Source organism: Schistocerca serialis, chromosome 6, assembly GCF_023864345.2.
Source record: "Schistocerca serialis cubense isolate TAMUIC-IGC-003099 chromosome 6, iqSchSeri2.2, whole genome shotgun sequence".
NCBI lineage: Eukaryota > Metazoa > Arthropoda > Insecta > Orthoptera > Acrididae > Schistocerca > Schistocerca serialis.
This window is the reverse complement of record NC_064643.1, coordinates 598,096,661-598,120,656: the sequence shown is the minus strand read 5'-3', so window position 1 is coordinate 598,120,656 and position 23,996 is coordinate 598,096,661. Positions and strand designations below refer to the sequence as shown.

The 23,996-nt window shown below is 36.8% G+C and overlaps 1 protein-coding gene across 2 annotated transcripts in view; it reads right to left on the bottom strand.

Annotated features, from left to right (window-relative positions):
- LOC126483846 (NBAS subunit of NRZ tethering complex-like) overlaps nt 1-23,996 on the bottom strand; it is a 405,587-nt gene that overhangs the window by 231,269 nt on the left and 150,322 nt on the right. For both annotated transcript variants that reach the window (XM_050107060.1, XM_050107061.1), the window contains exons 23-25: nt 22,696-22,808; nt 17,933-18,108; nt 5,924-6,114 (exon numbers count right to left, since the gene is read on the bottom strand). In XM_050107060.1, the coding sequence (XP_049963017.1) occupies nt 5,924-6,114; nt 17,933-18,108; nt 22,696-22,808 (480 nt within the window). The remainder of the gene's footprint in view (nt 1-5,923; nt 6,115-17,932; nt 18,109-22,695; nt 22,809-23,996) is intronic.

Below are 23,996 nucleotides of genomic sequence, written 5' to 3'. Positions count from 1 at the left end.
TTCCAACACTGCTCCATGTTATACATTAATAGCATTTGTGGAGTGACTTGCCTTGCTTGTGTGTTACCTATAACTGAACAGTAGCTGTTGGCTAATGTGGCAACACTGTAGCAGCAAGTGACATATCAACTATCAAGTAATGTTAAATAAACTACAGTTTCTAAATTGTAAAAGGGTTTTTTCAATGTGTAGTGCTTTATTCTCAGGAGATAATCACTGGGAAAAAGCACGTAGAAGAACATGCATAAGACTTAATGCAATATATTGGGTCATTCCATGTCAATTCAACCAATTTGAGAAAATGTTCCAGCTGATAGTCTCAGATTTGGCTGAAATTTAGCACACTAATGCTACCAAGTGTGGAACACTCATGTACAAAATTTTAAGTTCCCCTACCAATTAGTTCCAGAATTGTGACTTGTGAAAGAAGGTGGCATGACCCGGAAATTGCAACCAGCATCTGGCAATCTATCTTCAGACCCAACTTCAGGTCTTAATAACTTTGGAACTATTTCACACAGTCCAGTGAAATTTTTACAACCCAGTAACATCCACTTAGAGAACACACACTATGAATCAAAACACCAACAACATATTTCTGAGGGGAAATAAAAAATTCCAAAATGTGATTAAAAAAATGTAATACGTTAAAAGGTACATAACGTAGGTGCCCTCTATGCCAAATATAATTACCTCAAAAAGGGTACAAATTTTTTTGTGGTAAGCTTAATGTAGCCTAAACACACACAGAACTCATCTTGCCCATATCAGTCACACAAACAGAGTTACATGCACATGAAAACACAAAAATTTGAAAAATTACCTGAAAAACATGGATTTTCTAAGTGTGGTAGCACAAAAGGGACAAGTGGTATCCAAGTCAAATTTCAAACACTGCATAAGTAGACCATAATATAATATGTGGCAAAATTTCAAATTGTTATTGCAAGGCATTTGTACACAAAAAAAGTTGACAGAGATGTATTTGGTTACGTTTCTTTTAACACGATTTAGCAAGTGGTGGTGGTGGGTAGTGTTTAACGTCTCGTCGACAACGAGGTCATTAGAGACGGAGCGCAAGCTCGGGTTAGGGAAGGATTGGGAAGGAAATCGGCCGTGCCCTTTCAAAGGAACCATCCCGGCATTTGCCTGAAACGATTTAGGGAAATCACGGAAAACCAAAATCAGGATGGCCGAAGACGGGATTGAACCGTCGTCCTCCCGAATGCGAGTCCAGTGTGCTAACCACTGCGCCACCTCACTCGGTGATTTAGCAAGTAATAGTGATGATGCAGACAGCTTGTTTCAGATAAAGCTGCAGCAATTGTTGGGAACCATTAGGCAACAGAAAGTTAAACAATGGTAGTTTTCAGGGACACAATAAGTCATTGTTAGGCAGGAACACCAAAGGAAACAAGCAACAATTACAGGTTACTCATGTTTTTAAGATTCTAGTTCAGACTGGTCAGTACTGTTGTGGAAAGTCAGTATGGAGGCAGAAGAGTGTACTACTGGTGCTCTCTTTTTTTTTTTTTTTTTTTTTTTTCCTCCAAACAAGTTGCAGTATTGGTAGAGCACAAGCATCTGAATGTCATAAAATAACATATGGAACAAAATGTGGCATTCGCTTTGTACTGTATGATATGGATGAATCGGACCAAGATTTGTTGCTATGGAGATCCGGGATACGCCCAGTGGGCACAAGAATTACAGTTCCACAAACTTTAGTGTTTGTTATCATCATATGAAAGTGTTTCTGGATAAGTATTCTTTCCTACAAAGAAGTTGTTTTGACCCATTTCGGATTCATAAGAAGACAGTGAAGTGTAGCTGCAGAGAAATTGATATAAAATCAGTATTGAAAGTGAATCAGTGCATGGGACTTAACATTAAACCAGGACGAAAGTTATGTTCTAGGTGTGTTACACTGCTAAAAAATGAAGAATATTCTGATAATTTACATGACAGTGACGAAGAGAATCAGCCACCTTCAACCACAGTGGATGAGCAATTAAATACTTCAGTGACTGCTCTTGGTTTGTCTCCCATGAAGGCACACAAAGTTGGAAAAGAGACAGGCCCAGTTATGGTAGAAGAAAACTACATGAAGCTCAAATGGAATTAAAACACAAAATAGCTGACACACTAATGGTGAAAGAGGAAGAACTACTTGCTCCAAAGGAACAGAAATCATGCCAGAAATGCTCTGATTTGGACAAAATTGTGCATGATTTGAAAGAAAAATGTGCCATATCCACATGCCAGAAAAAAAGTAGCTATTCTTACCCTTGCACCTTCCAGCTGATCTATTGACTACACTTGCAAAGGAATTCAATGTTTCTACATACATAGTAAAGCAAGCTAGGAAAATAAAAGCAACCCAAGGAGTGCTCCCACAACTTCAGCAGGCTCAGGGTAAGCAACTGAGTTCAGAAATAAAGGTGCTAGTGTCGGAGTTTTATGAAAATAATGACTACAGCCGAATAATGCCTGGAAAAAAAAAAAAAAAGACTACGTAACAGTGAAAATGGGAAATGTTCGCGTACAGATGGGAAAAAAAAACTGTTGCTATGCAACATATCAAAACTATATGTAGAATTCAAGGAAAAGTATCCCAATACCAAAGTAGGTTTATAATTTTTTTTTCAATTTTCGGCCAAAATGGGTTGTGCCTGTAAGTGCAAGGGGCACACACAATGTTTGTGTATGTGAGACCCATCAAAATGCTAAGCTGATGTTTGCTGCTATAAAGGATTCTGGTCTGGACTACAAAGGTACAATGAAGCTGCTAGTGTGTGATATCAGTTCCTACCAGTGCATGATACATAGGTGTGAAAAGTGTCCTGGTAAGGCAAATCTTGCAGAACACATGAATAACAAACTGTATGTTGATATCAATATAATGGAAGGAAACATTCCACGTGGGAAAAATTATATATAAAAACAAAGATGAGGTGACTTACCGAACAAAAGCGCTGGCAGGTCGATAGATACACAAACAAACACAAACATACACACAAAATTCAAGCTTTCGCAACAAACTGTTGCCTCATCAGGAAAGAGGGAAGGAGAGGGGAAGACGAAAGGAAGTGGGTTTTAAGGGAGAGGGTAAGGAGTCATTCCAATCCCGGGAGCGGAAAGACTTACCTTAGGGGGAAAAAAGGACAGGTATACACTAGCACACACGCACATATCCATCCACACATACAGACACAAGCAGACATATTGTCTTTAAATATGTCTGCTTGTGTCTGTATGTGTGGATGGATATGTGCGTGTGTGCTAGTGTATACCTGTCCTTTTTTCCCCCTAAGGTAAGTCTTTCCGCTCCCGGGATTGGAATGACTCCTTACCCTCTCCCTTAAAACCCACTTCCTTTCGTCTTCCCCTCTCCTTCCCTCTTTCCTGATGAGGCAACAGTTTGTTGCGAAAGCTTGAATTTTGTGTGTATGTTTGTGTTTGTTTGTGTATCTATCGACCTGCCAGCGCTTTTGTTCGGTAAGTCACCTCGTCTTTGTTTTTATATATAAACTGTATGTTGAACTTGTTATGGATGACAATGAACTTGTTTCTTATAAACAGCGATCACACATGGATCGCACAAGTCTTGAAACAAAGTAAAGTACAGTGGAAGATTTTGTTGAAATGTGTTGTCAAAAAATGGACCACACACAGCTTCACAGCAAAAGCACAATCGGCTTATCTCCAGTTTTGTAAGGATAATTTGAAACAAGATGAAAATATAGTAATACTAGACTTTTCTGAAAATTACGCATTTATAGTTCAAGATGCTATCCAAGGATATCATTGGGACAACAGTCAAGCAACTTTCCAGCCATTTGCGATTTACTATAGAAGTGAATCAGGTGATGTGTCTGTCATGAACCTGTGCATTTTTAGTGACTGTTTAATTCATGATGCCATTGCAGTTCATGCCCACATTCGCACTGTCATGGCATATGTGAAAAACAAGCTGCCTCACATACATTTTGTGAAATACTTCAGTGATGGGGCAGCTAGCCAGTACAAAAACTATAAAAATCTCAAAAATTTATGCATGCATTACCACGATTTTCAGATTCATGCAGAATGGAATTTTCTCGCAACAAGCCATGGTAAAAATGTACGTGATGGTATTGGTGCTACCATTTAGCGCACGGCATCAAGAGCTAGTCTGCAGCACCCTACAGAAGGTCACATTCTAACACCTCTTGAATTATTTACCTGGGTACAGAAAAATATCTCTGGCATACAATCATTCTATGTTTCGAAAGATGAGGTGAAATCAGTCGAAGAGTTGCTAAAAAGTAGACTAGAACACGTTAAAACTGTTGCAGGCACAAGGAGCCATCATCACTTCTCTCCAGCGGACTCTGACAATGTGCAGATGAGCAGACTGTCTGGTTATAACTATAGGTTCATGCACAACATGTGTCTTCACAGTGTGTGTGACTCAGGGTTCAGAAGCAAAAGCAGCAACATACAACCAGGTTGCTATGTTGTTGCTGTTTATGATGACAAATGGTTCTTAGGATGTGTTGCAGAGTGCTGTGAAGCAGAAGGTGATGTGTTTGTGAACTTCATGGCACCAGCAGGACCAGCAAGGTCATTTCATTGGCCACATTTGGATTCCTTTTGAACATATTCTTATGACAGTTCCAGTTCCTACCACAGTGTCAGGAGGACAGTACAATTTGCCACTCAATGTACAGAGTCCAGTAGCTAAAGTGTGGGAGAAGTTCTGTTCAAAGAACAATCGACTGGTTTTTAGCAGTTACGGCGCAGTAAACATTAATGATAGGTTGTGTTAATCTGTCTATTATATATTGTTGCTTAGTGATTAAACAGTTGTGGGAGAGGATAAGAAGAGGCAGGACAGTTTACGATATGTTTTTACAAAATTGTGTTGTGTAACAATGGCCACATCACCAAAAACATCTGTCAACATCCATTGTACTCAAATGTCTTGCAATAACATGCTGCTGAAATTTTGAGATATATATCATTATGGTCTACTTATGCAGTGTGTGAAATTTGGCTTGGATACCACTTGTCCCTTTTGTGCTACCACACTCTGAAAATCCATGTTTTTCAGGTAATTTTTCAAATTTTTGTATTTTTGTGTGCATGTAACTCAGTTTTTGTGACTGATATGGGCATGATGAGTTCTGTGTATGTTTAGGCCATATTAAGCTTACCACAAAAAATTTATACCCTTTTTGAGTGAATTATATTTGGCATAGAGGGCACCTACAATATGTACCTTTTAACGTATTACATTTTTTTAATCACATTTTGGAATTTTTTATTTTCCCTCAGAAATATGTTGTTTGTGTTTTGATTCACAGAGTGTGTTCTCTAAGTGGATGTTACTGGGTTGTAAAAATTTCACTGGACTGTGTGGAATAGCTCCAAAGTTATTTAAGACCTGAAGTTGGGCCTGAAGATAGATTGCCAGATGCTGGTTGCGATTTCCGGTCATGCCACCTTCTTTCACAAGTCATAATTCTGGAACTAATTGGCAGGGGAAACTAATACTTTGTACACGAGTGTTCCACACATGGTAGAATTAGTGTACTGAATTTCAGTCAAATCTGAGACTATAAGTAACTATGTAAAAATGGCAACACCAAATAATGAAAAAAAGTGGAATAAATGCAGGTAGGCACACACTTTATGAAGTCCTCAGTTTATCAGAGAAATGACACATCAGATTTGTCAACAAAGTGGGCAGTGGTCACTACAAAATGATATGAAAACAAAGTAAAAAACGTATTTGTATCTAGCACTATGTAATAGTAAACTAAACTAATGAAGAGCACAAAACATGATGCAATTGAAATAATCAAATAAAATATGTTATAAACATGTACTACATCCACTGGGCTAAAAAGTCTAAAGCATATGATGTACTGAATAGTACCTGGTTGTCAGGAGCTTATCCAACATGTCTGGCTCACAGTGCAGGACAGCAAAAGAAAGAAAATCGCATCGCTGCTGTACATCAGAAAATTCTCTACACTGCCCCAGTTGCTGCACAACTTGCCACCCAATCCCATGGTTGTTGTCCACTATATTTTTGCAGATTTCCGCACAACATTTAAAATCTTCTGCCTTATGAAGCACAAAAATAAAATACATATATTACACAAAATACACATAATCTAAAATATTAAATCTGTCAACTGTTGAATAACCTAAAAATTTAATTCAAAGGATAATTAACATTATGTAAAATAAATGTTTCATCCAGGAATTTCCATTATTGCAATAAATGATGTAAGTTTAATATGAGACAAAGTCCTGTGTGTAATACACATCATGGAAGATGGACTCACTATATGGTTGAGTAGTCAATAAGCAATCTCAAAAACAAGACGGAGCAGATGATACGTCTACATCTTTCAATATGCTCTCCCCTCAGTGCAAATATGCCATAGTGCATATTATGAACTGAAACTTTGAGAGATGTTCTACCCACTGATGTGTGTCATTTTTCTGTGGTGTCGTGTAGTTTTCTAATAGTCGTCTTCTGGAACCCAGGAGGTACTTATAGGACCCTGCCTGGAAGCTTAACAATCATTTCAGTCTCATTTATGAGCAGTCATCCACTCAGTACCTCAATTATACAGCAAAAGTTATCTTTACTGATTTCATTAATTACTAATATCATTTTCTGTAGAAATTATATTTTGTTAAAAAAATTTCTTGAAAGTTTGTTTTTTAGATACAGCTAGAATCTGTGCTTACAACAGGTATACTGATAAATGTCCCAAATACATCCATATCAGATACATTCAGCATAACAATGGAACAGTCTCACAACTCGTTCATAAGTAACAGCATACAAAAACTCATGTATTCTATTCCAAACAGATAATAATGAATTACAGGTACCTGATGTAGAGATCAGTGGACATAGGCTGGATAAGGTTCTGTGTGTGAAGTTTCTAGGCGTCCACACTGATAATGAATTGAGATCGCACCAGCACATGGATGAGTTAACCAAAAAGCTCAGTTCTGCCGGTTTTGAATTTAGAATTCTCTGTGTCAGCTCTAAACTCCTCCTTTCATGAAACTCCAATACTCTAAAACTGTGTGCTGGAGGAGGACAGGAACTTGGGCCATTGTCTTTCACATGCAATGTTTTAATTAATTTTATGGTCCAAATCATATCAACGCTCTACTCTGCCAGTACCTCAATCCTGCTTTTAAAAAGCATCCTACTTGAGCAGACATTGTAGGAGAGTTTCTGTGGAGTTTTGAAAGAAGGATAGTGGAACTGGGAGACTGGCTGCCTGATAGGAAGCACGAGAGATACATCTGTCTATACTCTGCAAAACACCATGAGGCACATGACAGAGGGTACATTCCATTGTACCAATTATTAGGGTTTCTTCCCATTCCATTCCATTCAAAGATGGAGTGTGGGAATAATGATTGTTTGAACACCTCTGTGCAAGCAGTAATAATTATAACCTTATCCTACACGATCCCTATGTGAGCGATACATAGTGAGTCGTAGTATATTCCTAAAGTCGTTTAAATCCTATTCTTGAAACTATGTTAACATACATTCTTAGGATAGTTTATGTATATCTTGAGGAGTCTTCCAGTTCAGTTCCTTCAGTACCTCTGTGACACTCTCCCATGGATCAAACAATCCTGCAACCATTCGTACTGCCCTTATCCGTATACTTTCAGTATCCCCCGTTAGTCCTATCTGGTAATGGTGCCACACACTTGTGCAATATTCTAGAATTGGTCTCCTTTGTAGATTGACTGCACTTCCCCGATATTCTACCAATGAATTGAAGTCTACCACCTGTTTGACCCACGACTGATCCTGTGTGATCATTCCATTTGATATCCCTACAACGTGTTGTGCATCCAGGTATTTTTATGAGTTGCCTGATTCCAACAGTTACTCATTGATATTATAGTCATAGGATAATACATTTCTTCATTTTGTAAAGCGCAAAATTTTACATTTCTGAACATTTAAAGCAAGCTGCCAACCTCTGCACCACTTTGAAATCTCATCAAGATCTGACTCGATATTTATGTAGCTTTTTTCAGATAGCACTTCATTGCAGATAACTGCACGATATGCAAAACACCCCATTTCACTATTAATACTATCTGCAAGATCATTAATATACAACACGAACATCAAGGGCCACAAGACACCTCCCTGGAGCACACCCAAAGTTACTTCTACATCTGATGGTGACTCTCCATCCAAGGTAACATGTTGCATTCTCCCTACCAAAGAGTCCTCAATACAGTCACAAATTTCACCTGACATGCGATATGGTCATACTTTTGACAAGAGGCGTAGGTGTGGTGCTGAGTCAAACGCTCTTCCAAAATCAACACATACAGCATCTACCAGAATGCCTTGATCCAGAACTTTCAGCATCGCATGCGAGAAAAGTGTGATTTGTGTTTCATATGATTGATGTTTTTGAAATCCATGTTGGTTGCCACTGAGGAGGTCATTCTGTTCAATATACCTCATTGTGTTTGAGCTCAGAATATGTTCTAAGATTCTACAACAAATTTATGTCAAGGATATTGGATGATAATTTTATGGATCACTCCTACTACCCTTCTTGTAGACTGTTGTGGCCTGCATTTCCTCCCAAGACCTACGCTCCATTTTTTGTTCAAGGAATCTATGATAGATTATAGTTAGAAGAAGGGCTAACTCAGCTGCAAATTCAGTATAGAATGTGACAGGGATTCCATTTGGACGTGGATCTTTGTTCAGTTTTAACAATTTCAGCCGTTTTTCAACACCACTGACACTAATACTTATTTCATTCATCTTTTCAGTGGTACGAGGATTAAATTGGGGCAGTTCTCATGGGTTTTTCTTTTTAAAGGAACTTTTGAAAACAGACTTAAGTATTTCAGCTTTTGCTTTACTATCATCAATTTCAGTTCCTGTCTCATTCACTAGTGACTGGACACTAACTTTGGTGAAACTAACAGCCTTTACATACAACCAGAATTTCTTTGAGGTCTGTGAAGGATCGCTTGACGATATTCTGCTATGGTAGTCATTGAAGGCATCATGCATTGCTCACGTGACACCCAAATGTGTTCCATTCAGAATTTCTCTATCTATAGGACTACACTTCGTTTTACATCTATTATACAGTAATCTGACTGTATACCACAGAGGCTCCCTCCGATTATGAACTGTTCTACTGGGTACACATCTGTCCAGTGCATGGTCAACTATTATTTTACACATGAGGCAGGATTCCTCTGTGTGTTCCCACCCTGTGCTGAAACTTTCAAGTTCCTCACTGAGATGCCATTATTGATCTTTTATCTAGTTTACTGAACATATCCTTTTGCTTGTTTTAGTTGTCCTTTGTACTTTGGCAATCATTATTGCCACAACCACATCATTGTCAGTGATACCAGTTTCAATGTGGACATTCTCAAAGAGATCAGGTTTCTTTGGTGCCATTAGCTCCAATATATTTCCATCATGAGTGGGGTTCCTAACTATCTCTTCTATGCAGTTTTCAGAGAAGGCACTTAGTAAAGTTTCACAGAATGTCTTACCACGCTCACCAACAACAAAACTGTGATTTTTGCAATTAACTGTGGCCCTCATCCACACAGTACCTGGATAATACCGATGGTATGAACTGAGTTTGAGTTTTAGCAATAGTTCAGCACAAAATTTTAATCTCTCAGGATACTTCCAAACAAAAACTACACCAATAATCTAGAAACAGTTTTCAGTCTTTATGTATGCTGTGTGTAATAGTACCAAAAAAACCACAATGCATCCATTTTCACTGTGGGACAGTATTTCTATTGCTGTAAAAGAGGGCAGAAATCACTATGAGTGGGAACATACATAAACAACAAGGGGCTGCTGAACCAACATCATTAAATATCTATATTTTCATATTTTATATCACTATTGTGGGAGAAATAATACTTAAAATCAAAACACAACTATTTAAATATGAGTTAAACTAACACATTGAAGCCACGTGACAAATGTAAAAATTTAAAAAGCACTGGCCATGGCACAGATTTCATTGTGCGGTAAACAAACTGAATGGTCTATATCTCATGGTTTAATAAGTATTTTTAATAGGTAACTCTTTACAACCACCTCTGAAAGATGAAAGATTTCATCATAAATTTCTAACTCTAACAGTCATTTCTGTAAGTTGATAAGGTTTCTTTTTATTTTTTCAAACTGATGCATTCTCATAGGAAAACCTAGATTTGGGTGTATCTTGTTCAAAAGTTTGTCAAGCCCTTCAACACATAGCAAACTGATTCATGCTGAAAGGTACACTTGGCTGCACTGTGTTATAACATTGATCCCATTGTATATGAACCTTATGACTGTGGGCTCTATGCGTCAACAGCAATCAAACAACTATGCTATATTTGACTTCCAACTTCCATTTTCCCCCTTTTCCCCAAAGGTGTTTCTTGTATGTCAAAGTCAGATGGAAGTTACATACCCTGTCTTTTACAACAACAAAAATAATCCGAGTCATGGGAGGCTCGCCAGATGGGATTAGATGGAAATTCTTTCCTTCTCATCCTGTCCGGTAAGTCTCCCCTGACTTTTCTGAACTGTACCCCTTTCCCTTCAACTCTTCTGCAAGAAGAAGCAACCACTGGCTCCAAAAGTTTGTAAAACTTAAACCTTCTTTTGTGCGTGTTCCCCTGCCGAAGCTTGGTGAGTAGATTTTTTACCTATCCATTTACATTTTACCCTTTTTTGTCACAGTACTCCTTGTTGGATACCAAGTCCATGCTACATTCGCCAGGATAGACCAGGAAATCTTGTTTGAAAAGTATTTGTAAGTAAACAACAAATATTTCATTTTGGAGAAAATTGATCCTTACTTTGCTGATGCTGCAATTAATTCCCAGCCTTCAACTGATTTGTTTTTCAACACACAATATCCTTTGGACACGTATGTGCTGAGCAAAACTGTGAGGGATGGAAAAGTCCTGATGTGGTTTGACAGCCATTTCAAAAAGCTGCTACACTAGTAAAGAGAGCTTCTTTGCAAATTTAAATGTAATAAAAGTCTCAAAGATAAACAAAAACTGAATAAGGCAAAAATTAACATAAGGATGGTAATGTGTGAAGCATTCCACAAATTCCAAAGAAAAATTTTGCAAAACTGATCTGAAAGAAAATTCTAAGAAGTTTTAGTCTGATGTTAAATCAGTAAAAAGATCAAAGCCATCTGTCCCAATATGCTGTGACCATACTGGCACTGAAATTGGGAATGGGGAATGATCACCATGATAAAATTAGGGAAATCAGAGCTCGTACAGAAAGATATAGGTGCTTTCTGCGCGCTATACGAGATTAGAATAATAGAGAATTGTGAAGGTGGTTCGATGAACCCTCTGCCAGGCACTTAAATGTGATTTGCAGCGTATCGATGTAGATGTAGATGTAGACAGAGAGAAAACCAAAACACTATAGGCCTCTCCCAAAACTGTTTCACTGTGTAAGAGAGCAATGTAGTTCTCCCTTTAAATCATTGTGTGAATGTCAAAATAACAGATATCAAAATATGAGACAAAGGGATAAAACTGCACCTGAAATTGCACAACAGAAAAAGACTGCTGGATTTCATGGGAAACAATTTGATTTTAGAGAAATAACTTGTTCCTCTTACAGTAGCACTGTACTATAGATCACCGGAGAAGCGAAGCATTCCTAATAACGGGGAGGGGGGGCTGGTTCATTAACATTTTTAAGAAGAGTTGTTGAACAGATGCACAAAATTACAGGCCTATACCTCTGATTTCAATCTGTTGTGGAATTTTGGAATGTGTTTTTTGCTTGCATATTATGACATTTCTGCAGACCAAAAACCTTCTTTGCAGGAATAAACATTTATTTCAGTCACGGAAAGCAAATAAAATAAAAATTACTGTATCTTCTAACTTATTTTACAAAACTGGCGAAGACACTTTAGCTTGTAGCTGCTGAAAACTTCTGTGTCCAGACCAGTTCCTTTTCGTTGAAATACGCCTCATCACACTGCATTTACAGAAATTCTTCCATTTAAATAGAACCTGCTAAATTATCACCTTCCAATGTAACCTATACCTATTGTTTGTAGTCTGTGATCTAATATTTTGATTTTGAAAGTATTTCACATTATGATACACGATTTCTAACAGCAGGTATTTATGCAGTGCACAGACAAGGATGTTGCCTGGATTTTGTCAAAAGAGGTTGTCGATCTGTTAAAGATGATCTGAACAAAAGAACTCATGTTTTTCATTTATTCTGAAAATTTTCATAAGGAAGATAAACCATTTTATTCCTGAATAACACAGATGGTGATATCCAGTTATATACAGAGTGCTGTATTTTGGTAAACCACTAATAAGCAGTCATCCACCATTCACGCTCTAAGGTCATTTTACACTCTTCTTCATTCAGACCAAATTTGAGCTGAGGAGTGGATGAGCACTAATCTTTTACAACATAGTGATTATTATTGACAGCGTTTTTGGAATAAAAACAGCTAGAATAATTTTTGGTGGCAAAAGTGCAAAGGATATGGAATTATTCAACCTTAATCTTTCTTAAATTTCCTCATTTAAGTATGCATTTGTCACATTGTAAGAAAAATCATTTTCTGCATTAAAGAATGTTCTGTTAGACAATTGCATGAGCCAAAATGAGGAGAATTTTGATCATTATTTATTAATCATATGGTTTTTTAGTGGCAGAAGTCTCCGAAAAGATGCTTGGCTCATCTTCAGTGCAGCTTTTATCATTTAAACAATGGGGTTGCATCTTTAAGGGAATTGGAATCTGTCAGGAAAGAAAGGCATTTGGAAGTAATTTGCTGTGGCTTACAGTAAGGGACCTCCCTGACATTTGCCTAAACTGAAAATGGGAAACCACAGAAAACCATTTTTCAAGACTGCTGGTGGATGGATTTAAACCACCTCACCTCCCGAACCCATGGATTGCAAGCTCAGCAGCTCAACATGCAGAGACAGCCCAAGTTGGTGGAGAATTTGGAAAAACTAATTGTTGTACATTCTTTTAAAACCAAATAAAATGTATCACAACAAACTGAATTCTGACATGGCATGTTTTTCCTTTAATCGTGGATGTTTAGTCATTCGACAGTCCATGAATGCATGCATATTTTAAAGATTTCAATGTGCTGGGAGTTGCTGGCTTCACTTATTATAGCATAAATAGATTTTGGATGAAAGGGGGAGGGTGGGATGCAGGGCGTAGTCAGCTTGGATGAATTCAAGCAGCCCAACAGAAAAAAATCTTTTGCAAACAAACAAACTACAGAATGTGCTGTTATCACATACCCCTACTGCTCTCCACAAACCCCTCTCCATCATTCTGTATTGTAACTAGTTTCCACATCAGCAGGGTGACTAGACTGGGCGATATTTTGCCTCTTGGACTACTAATGACAGAATATTAAAGCAATTTTTTTGAAGAAATGCTGTCATCATCATTTGGGCGACCAACGTGACAAAACAAATCTGAGTGTATTTTTATGCAATGATTTTAGTTTAATGTGATTTTTAATGATATTTACTGCTCCACTGCCATGTGAACTACTGAAATAGTGTAACCCGAAAGTTCTACCAGCCTCTAAATTGCAACTGTAGTGCTAACATTAAACTGCTATAGATCGGTAAATAGACTATTACATTAATGTGTATATATTTTTAAATGATTAATGGAAAATCTCATATAAAGATGTGAAACAAATACTAACAAAGAGATAGAGGGGCTGGCCAGTACTTAGCTCAGTACAGCCAATAGATACACATAACAGAACAGAAAATTTACGTTCCTAGCTTTAGGAACTTTGTTCCTTCATCAGGGTGGAGAGAGGGGAAAGAAAGGGAAGAAGGGAAAGTGGATTCAGTTACTCACAACCCAGATTATGAAGCAACAGGGAAAGGAAAACAGGGAGGGTAGCAAGGATGGAGGACAACCATGCCTCCATGCATGCCTCCTTGTTTTCCTTTCCCTGTTGCTTCATAACCTGGGTTGTGAGTAACTGAATCCACTTTCCCTTCTTCCCTTCTTCCCTTTCTTTCCCCTCTCTCCTCCCTGATGAAAGAACAAAGTTCTGAAAGCTAGGAATGTAAATTTTCTGTTCTGCATTGTTTATCTATTGGCTGTACTGAGCTGAGGTAAGTACTGGCCAGCCCCTCTATCTCTCCATGAACCCCCCCCCCCCCCCACCCCCCACTCCACCTTTGACTACATCCTTGACATAGGTACTCTGGACTGTACTGGCTATCCTTTTAGTTGGGGAGGGGGTGAATGGGCAGGATTTATTCCAGGTCAAAAGCTGTGCTAATGTTTCCTCCTTAGGTGGGCTAAGCTATTTTCAGGTCAACTCGATTTTTATTTGCTGATCAACATACTGACATACATCATGAATGCTTGCCTATATCATTTTGACATAACTTTGTTTTCTACATCTACATGGATACTCTGCAAATTACATTTAAGTGCCTGGTAGAGGGTGCAAATCTCTTTTGCGTGTGAACACACTCTCACCTCAACACAATGAAAAAGGAAAAGCTGACAAGCAAGACACTATAATTGACTGCGCTCATGTCACCAGAGCAGGGTCGAGCACTTTTCACACTAGTTTTTGCACAAACTGATGTAATTTTGATGTAGTGAAGCTGTGAAGACGACCTGAAATGAGCTATCGATTTCTCAGTCACTATAGCGCCTCACTGAGATTTATGAACGTGGAACTGAAAGGACAATCTCACAGCTGTAGTGAAAACTCTTTACAGGAATGTGTTTGTGGTTACACAACATGCAAAATATTTGTGACAAGGAATGTTACTCTCATCGTTTTACTCTCAGCAATTTAAGCTGTCCTCAAAGATTAATGCCTAACTACACACTTGGAAAATGCGACACCCAAATATTTATTTCATCCTCCATTTCCTAATCAGATGGAAATGTTAATTGAGATCATAGTTTTGTTGTATTTATAACAAAGCCCCAGACTGCATTATCGCTAATGTGTGGAGGAAAAAAGTTAGCATGCAATCATTTGCGAACCTACATCCTTGCACACCGTGAAATTATCCATTATGTTAGGGCTTGATCATAAGACTATTGTCTCAAGCCTTGTTTATCATAATATTTCTTCAAGCCTTGTGTCGTCGCTGCATAATTAACTTGCATTTAATGATAAGGGTGACGTATTTGTCATACATTTTCATTGCGCTATTGCTTTGAAACAGCAAACTGCGGCACACACACACACACACACACACACACACACACACACATACACACACACACACACAAACTACTAAGTAAATGAATAATCAAAATGCAAAGAGATGCAACTTGGATCTTTCACACACGCTCGTCACAAAAGGCAATAATGGAAAGCCCACTAGTGACGTCATGACTGCAAAAGGTAGTGTGAAGTCTACTTGACACCCCACCCCTACATGTTAGCTTCCAGTGCCTTTCACCGTACTTCACAGTTTTTGGTTTAACTCACCATGTTCAACAATTTTGTATCTTTTCTGGGTGAGAACAAATGAAAGATATCTAAAAAATGCGAGATTTTATGTACAATTTGTGGTCATAGAAAGTCATAAAATAGCTGCACTGCCTTATACCCAGATACCAATTTCAATTTTTTGATGGATTTTTACTTACTGGTACATGTCTGTGATTTTTTAAGAACTAATGAAATTCAGTACCACAAATTATTGTATAAACATTGTACTGCACATTTAATTCCCTTCACTGATACAGATTTTATACAATGTATTGGAGATGATTAAGATTTTACCATTAATGCCAATTTCATATGTTTTTGCTCATATTTTTAGGCTTTTAATGTTTTCCTCAATTCGGCATTTTACTCAATTTTGTATTTTTTACGCCTGGACCACATGAAAATATAATATAGGGGGTTTCACTGTAGGAGATCTTGAAATGTGGTGCCACCGAAGAATGTTGAAGGTTAAATTCAATAACAAATGAAGAGGTACAGAATTAAATTGGAGAAAAAAAGAAACATGACTAAAAGAAGGAATCGATTGATATGGAGACATCCTGGGGAATCAATGAACTGTCATTTTGGTACCTGAGGGAAGTGTTGGTGGTAAAATTTGCAGAGGGAGACCAAGGCTTGAATACAGTAAGGAGGTTCAAAAGGTTGTATGTTGCAGTAGTTATGCAGAGATGAAGAGGCTTGCACAGGATAGACTATCATGGAGAGATGCATCAAACCAGACTTGCAATGACGATGTAAAATTTCTTATTTTATTTCCTGAAATATGAACTTATAATCATCTTCTGTATAATGCAGCTCTTTTTTGTATACATACTTACAAAGAAAAATAGGAGAAAATTTCTGCCTTAAGCACAACTTTTATTTACGTTGTACAGAAAATTAGGCCTACAAAACTATTTTGGAAAGTAAGGTAAATTATTTACTTTACATTATGCTGCCAGTAATTTTGTGCAGATAGTGTCACATGTAACATATTTTTTTTTACAGCCTGTCTCCAAATCAGCTTCTAACAGTAAAATACATTCCCTACACCTCTCATTTCAGACTGAAAAATAGCTACATTATTTTATATTTTTATTATTTTTTATATTTTATTTTTCTGCTGCTGTTGTCTTGCTTATTGTTTTACTAAAAGTATTTAAGATGCTATGAATGTCTGGTATTCTCACGGACATGAAAATACTTCAAAAGGAAAACATCTAACTATAAAAGTCCTTAAATGAGTACAATGGCTTCCTAATAAACAAAAGACAGTATCATAATAGAAACTGAACATGTCGTAAATCAACAAGATGGACACATTTTAATTCAATGGAAAACTAGGCAGAGAGAGAGAGAGAGAGAGAGAGAGAGAGAGAGAGAGCTGACGAACTAAAACACGATTAAAGAAACAAAACTATCATAACGAGAACATGCCAACAGAAAGGAAAATCCAGGACGGAATGTAACAATATTATGAGAAGAAAAGTTTCTACTCATTGTATAGTGGAGATGCTGAGTCGCAGGTAGGCACAACAAAAAGATTTTCACAATTAAAAATTAAATCTTTTGGCCATTAGCCTTCATCAATAAAACACACACACACACACACACACACACACACACACACACTTATGCAGTTGCCTCAGACTACTAATTTCACAATTGATCCAACCAATCATCTAGTCAAACACACGCTCAGACCACATTGCCACACTGTCAGAAATAATACTGTACTGTAATTCAGATTTATAGAATATTCCATATTATAGGTGTTAATATGGAAAAGAATCGGAACTTTAAGTCACATTACAGATAATCTTAAACTTAGAAGCCTTGCAACTCTTGCAGTACATATAACATATTTTTGATATGAATCAAACAATGGAAAATCCAGGATGGAATGTAACAGTACCAGAGAAGGAAAGTTGCTACTCACCATACAGTAGAGATGCTGAGTCGCGATAGGCACAATAAAAAGATTCACACAATTAAAGCTTTCGGCCATTACGGCCTTTGTCAGCAGTAGACACACATACACACATGCGCGCACGCACGCACGCACACACACACACACACACACACACACACACACACACACACACACACACACACACACACACACACACACACACACAAACGCAACTTGTACACACGTCTGCAGTCTCAGAGAGCTGAGACCACATGAAAATGTGGATATTAAATTTTTAGAAAGTCAAACAGCAATTAAAAAATGGATGGCCACAAACGTGAAAGTAGTCCTTAGTAGTTCGTAGAGGTGAAGAAAATGTTTTGGGTAAGCCCACAGAACAGTTTCAAATTTATTATGATGCTTAGAAATCTTTCAATCTAATACTACTTATGTCACATACCTCGTAAGCTGACTGAGCTGTAATTGTAAGAACACGTCCTTCACATTCATGTCTATTACGGCCACACACTCTTAACTTGTGAGCTAACAGTAGTAGCTCTTCCCATTTTTGATATGCATACGGGTCTTTATGCAGGATTGACTTTATAAGCTGCATGCGATCTTCACACTGTCGAACTGAATAAGCATTACATTACTGGATTCAGCTTCTTAAAGAGAGAGAGAGAGTAAATCTGCCACAAAAGCAGTACAATACTGAAACTGTGGTATTGTAAACATAAAATTTAAAAAACGAAATAATCCATTAATTTTAATAGAGGGAAACATTCCATGTGGGAAAAGTATATCTAAAAACAAAGATGATGTAACTTACCAAACGAAAGCGTTGGTATGTTGATAGATACACAAATAAACACAAACACACACACAAAATTCAAGCTTTCGCAACAAACGGTTGCTTCATCAGGAAAGAGGGAAGGAGAGGGAAAGACGAAAGGATGTGGGTTTTAAGGGACAGGGTAAGGAGTCATTCCAATCCCGGGAGCGGACATATGTTTGCTTGTGTCTGTATACGTGCGGATGGATATGTGTGTGTGCGCGCGCGCGAGTGTATACCTGTCCTTTTTTCCCCCTAAGGTAAGCCTTTCCGCTCCCGGGATTGGAATGACTCCTTACCCTCTCCCTTAAAACCCACATCCTTTCGTCTTTCCCTCTCCTTCCCTCTTTCCTGATGAAGCAACTGTTGGTTGCGAAAGCTTGAATTTTGTGTGTGTGTTTGTGTTTGTGTGTCTATCAACATACCAATGCTTTCGTTTGGTAAGTTACATCATCTTTGTTTTTAGATATATAATCCAATAATTTTGTAGATAAAACATAGCAAGATTTAAATAGGAACTGTTACCTGAAATGCGTTTACAATGGTGAAATAACCTGTGGGATATTATTATAGCATTGCCCTAAAATGCTAACAGATTTAAGAAAAAGTAATAGTTCCACCACTTGAAATACATAAAATACAGTGTGGAAGCTTGGTTGTTTGGAGAGGATACAGAACCAAGTTGTCTTAAAAATAAGTAACTGTACAGTCATACTACTGTGCAATATGTGTTCAGATAATACAAATAGATACATTTTATAAGGATGGGACTTCAAATACCAAAATAAAATCACCACAGAAGAATAACGGCTTGTACAATAACAAGAACTTTAAAAACTATACTAAAGAAAGAGAGGTGAAACAGATTAGAGTAAAACCAATAACACTGGTGTCAGAGATGCAAGGGAGAATGGAAGCAGTGACATAATAACTGTCATTAATATCTCATCAATAATTTTTCCTTGTATCTGGAATATAGCATTATATCAGGAATCAAACATGTTTCAAAATATTTTGTAGTGGCACGATAGACTAAAATCATATTGGTTTTCAAACTATGTCAATTCAAATAATCTGGAGAATGTTATTTGATTTTACATAGGTTGAAATTCAAATAAAAAGCAACAGTCACTCCTTAGCCTTTGAACAACAGATTTTCCCTCAAAATCAAGGAGGCAAATGGAAGAAAAAATTAGTATATATAGTGGATGGAGGGAAGAATCAAAGTCACAGGTAAAATGTGATACAAACATTATATGAGGAGGTAGAAATTTACAGCAAAACACAAGTAGTTACTCATAATTATGACTAAAAGAAATACCTAGTTACCGACCCGCTACGGAATACATTAAACACCATACTCCCTCACAGATTGTTTTGGCACTTCAGATACAAATTAATTAATTAAACCTGAATTACCATAAAAATTACTATTCTAAAGTAAACCATTAAAAAAAATTCTGTAATTTAACAACCTATCTAACATAAAACATATATTCGAGTGAAAAAATATATGTGTAACTTTTAGTTAAAAGAATAAAAATAAGACCAAAGTTGATATGATGAAAATGGAAGGCACCTTAAGACTAAACAGTATCCCTATATGAGAAATACAGATAGCAGAGGCATAAGTTTATTGTCTCTCAAGTCACTGACTTAATGTACAGGAGACTTGTCAAAACACCAAAACTGGTCTACAAGTTTTCTTGTAATATCATTAATATAATATACTGTTCAACTTTTGTAGTCCTGTCTTCCTCAGTTGTGTGTAATATTATGGTATATTGATAATTTTTACTTATGGACTGTCTGACAGCAACTGAATAAAACACAATTTTAGTGCCATATGCATTTCGCCTTTATTTTCTGCAAGGCATCATCAGTGGCAGGTTGCGTGGACACTTTCTTACATATTACGCTCCTGTTGCATTTTTGGTGTTGTTCTTCTTAGGAATGCCAATTTGCGGTGTGGGGAAAAAACCGCAAATTGGCATTCCTAAGAAGTAGAACAACACCAAACATGCAACAGGAGCATAATATGTAAGAAGTTGTCCACGCAACCTGCCACTGATGATGCCTTGCAGAAAATAAAGGTGAAACGCGTATGGCACTAAAATTGTGTTTTATTCAGTTGCTGTCAGACGCTCCATAAGTAAAAATTATCAATATACTGTAATAATATACTGTACTGGATAATTACTTAACTAGGCAATTAATGATTTGCTTAAAAAGTAACAAACTTTTACAAATTAACAGCAATAAATACTTTCTCTCTCGTGCTCAAATTTTTAAGTTGTCATTCAGGAATTCTTCCACTGAATAGTAACATTTCTGCACTAATTTGCCATATAAGGTTTTTTCAGTGTTTCTACAATTCTGTTGAGCATAAAGTTTTAAACAGTGGGTAGGCAGCATAAAATTATTTTGATTTCTGATGTTGTAATCGTGTTGAAAATGATTTGCTACAAATAAATCAGGGTTACTGTATAAAAAGATAACCAGCTCATATATGTATAGTGAGGGAATACTTAATATACTTAGATTTCTTAGGAGTGGAAGACATGATTTTCTTCACTCTACAGTAAGCAAATTTCTAATGAAGGTTTTCTGAAGTTTATTATTTGACACATAATGTTTGAGTCACCCCAAAATACAATTTCATACCATATTCCTGACTTGAAGCAGTTGCGGTATGCTACTTTCCATATGTCCATACTGGTAGCATTATATAATACCCTCATTCCAAATGCAAGGCTATTTAATTCATTTGCAAGGTACTGTATATGTGAGCCCAATGGTAGATTTATATCCAGTTGCATTCCTAGGAATTTCACACTGTTAGCTCCCTGCAAATCCTCATTGCTGTTACTCATGTGAATATCATTTAATTTTGCTTGTTTTGTTTTAAACTGCATTAACTGAGTCTTTCCCCATGTTTGATTTTAACCTGTTTGAATCAATGAGGCATCTAATTTTTCTAAAGTATTTTCTACATTTTGGGGAATTTTGTCAGCACTGTTACTTTCAAAGATTACAGATATGTCATCTGCAAATTTAACTAAGTAACACTCAATCTTAAGTGGTAGATTGTTTGTGTAAAACAAAAACCGAATGGGACATAAGACAGAACCTTGGAGTACTCCTCGCGAAATGGTTTTCCATTTTGAAGTATAAGTTCCTCTCTCTGATGACATAGGCACTCTTTGTCTTCAGCTGGTTAGGTAGGACTTAAACCATTCTTACACAGTGCCCCTAATTCCATACTTTTCCAGTTTCAGAGTAGGAAGGAGTAGTTCATATTACTAAAGGCCATTGATAAGTCACAAAAAATCCCTGTGGCATGCATTGAGTTGTCTAAGAAAAGCTAATTTTAACTACAAAATTGTTTACAGTAGATACTGTGGCTCTACCTTTTCAAAATCCATATTGATCTTGAGATTATTTTAAATTTTTCTATGAAATTTTGAATTTGTATGGTGAGTATCGTTTCAAATATTTTTCTTAGTGATGGAAGAGAAGGGAATGGGCAACAGTTATCCATATGTTGTTCTGTGCCTTTTTTCAATAGTGGCTTAACTATTGCATTAAATGGGTCTGGAAAATAACCATCTTGAATGGACTGGGTAACTATTGTAGGCAGTGGTTGTGCAATTATTTTAGAGGCTGTTTCTATCACTTTTGTTGGTATCCCGTCCCATCCAGTTGATGTTCTATATCTTTTACAGTAGTTTTGGTAAATGTACTGAAAAGTTCATCTTCGGATTGCTCACTGTTACAGAAATTTATCTTGTCAGGGTAATTTTCTACATTGATGTTTGATTTGTTTAAATTTATAAAGAATTCATTAAATAATTCAGAAATTTGAGTAGGATTTACAACAGTTTTGTCCTCTATCTTGATTTCAGAAACATCATGGCCTTTAGCTGTGGCTCCTGTTTCAGCTTGATCACTAACCATAATGTCTTTGAGTCTTTGATTAGTTTTTACTATCCAAAATAAATCTATTATCTGCCAGTTCTTTTGCTGCCTTTACAACATGGGTAAAGATTTTCTTTCTATGGCAACATAGAGAGATAGTTCATCTAGATCTGTGTTTCCTTTTTTAAGAATAAAACAAAGCAGTGCTGCTTCACTGACATTGAAAGGAGTGTCTATGTGGTAAAAACCACATATGAGGGCATTTAACAACAGAAAACCATTGAGAGGAACCTTCAAGGATTTCAATAATTCCAAGAAAAGCTAAAGCAGAAAGATACATCTACATCTTATAGGTACGACATTGGACAAAGAAAGGAATTTGAAGTGATAATGAGCATTATACATTCATATAGAGATACAATAGAAAGAAAGGAAAATCATTGAAACTGCAAAGATGAATGGCAACATACCTTGTAAGGGTAACACAGACAAATTAAAATCACTAAGAATTTGAAGGGACGATATGAGATCAAGCTGTTCCTGAATCTCTTCAGTCTCATCCACAATTAATTGGAGACATGCCCTAAAAAAGAAGCAATCACAGTCAGACAAATCAAGGATTTTCATAAAGAAAAATACTATTTATTTTGGCAAAGCAATACATATTGTGTAAACACTAAGTTAAAAGTATAATGAATATAAACAGCACAAAACTTATAGATTTGTATAATTTTTCCTTTATGCTTAATATTAGTACCTCATTATTAATCTACAAGCACCAGTATACACACAACAACTGTAAAATCACTCAGGCTTGTCCAATGAATACCTTCCGCCCTCACTTTCAGCTAGCTAATTATGTATACCTGTCCAGTTAATAATTTATTCAATTCTTTTACTAACAGGAAACTCAATTAAATCTAATTACAGTACGACATTAATTGTGTGTGTGTGTGTGTGTGTGTGTGTGTGTGTGTGTGTGTGTGTGTGTGTGTAGAATTATAAATAAGGCATACAAATTTTTAAGCAAAATGTTTTATAAAGTTACTACAATACCTGATCCTGCCACCTGGGATGAAAGGCCATTGGTAGTGTCACCAACTTGTTTAACAACTCCAAAAACTTTGGGCTCAACACTAATATTGTTCCTTTGTGATTATTTCATGTGACATTCCCTTCCCATTTCATCTCCATCTCTGGGTGTACTAATAGGTTTCATGCACTTACAGTTCTTCCCCTCTACGTCTTCTCCCAGGTCTAAGTTAAGTATTTCTGGATGTCTAGGCACACGTGCCATTACTCTGCCACAAAAGTTTTCTATAAACTTCTTTCTTTGTCTACTCTTTCTACTGTGTTCTCTAGTGTGTGTATTCACCTTTGCCCCTCTATTTGTTAAAATTATTCTGTAGCAACACATTTCAAATGTATCTAGTCTATTTTTCTCCAAATTAACCATGTTACATGTATTACTTGCATACAATCATTTGCAACACATGTAGATTTTCAAGAACGTCTTCCTAAAAACCTCATCAATAATAGATATTCTAGGATGGAAACAATAAGCAAAAATGGAGAAAGTCAACCATTCACCTGTGCTGCACAGTAAGTGAGGCTCTTCCTGACCCAAAAGTAGATTTGAGCATCATAGTGTTTTACCAACATGGTCCTATCGAAGATTCTATGTCTTTGAACTAAGTTACCCTGGCTATTATTAGAGAACCTACAGTTTACTGTAGACTCAAAACCATGGCACATCTTAGAACTTTCACAT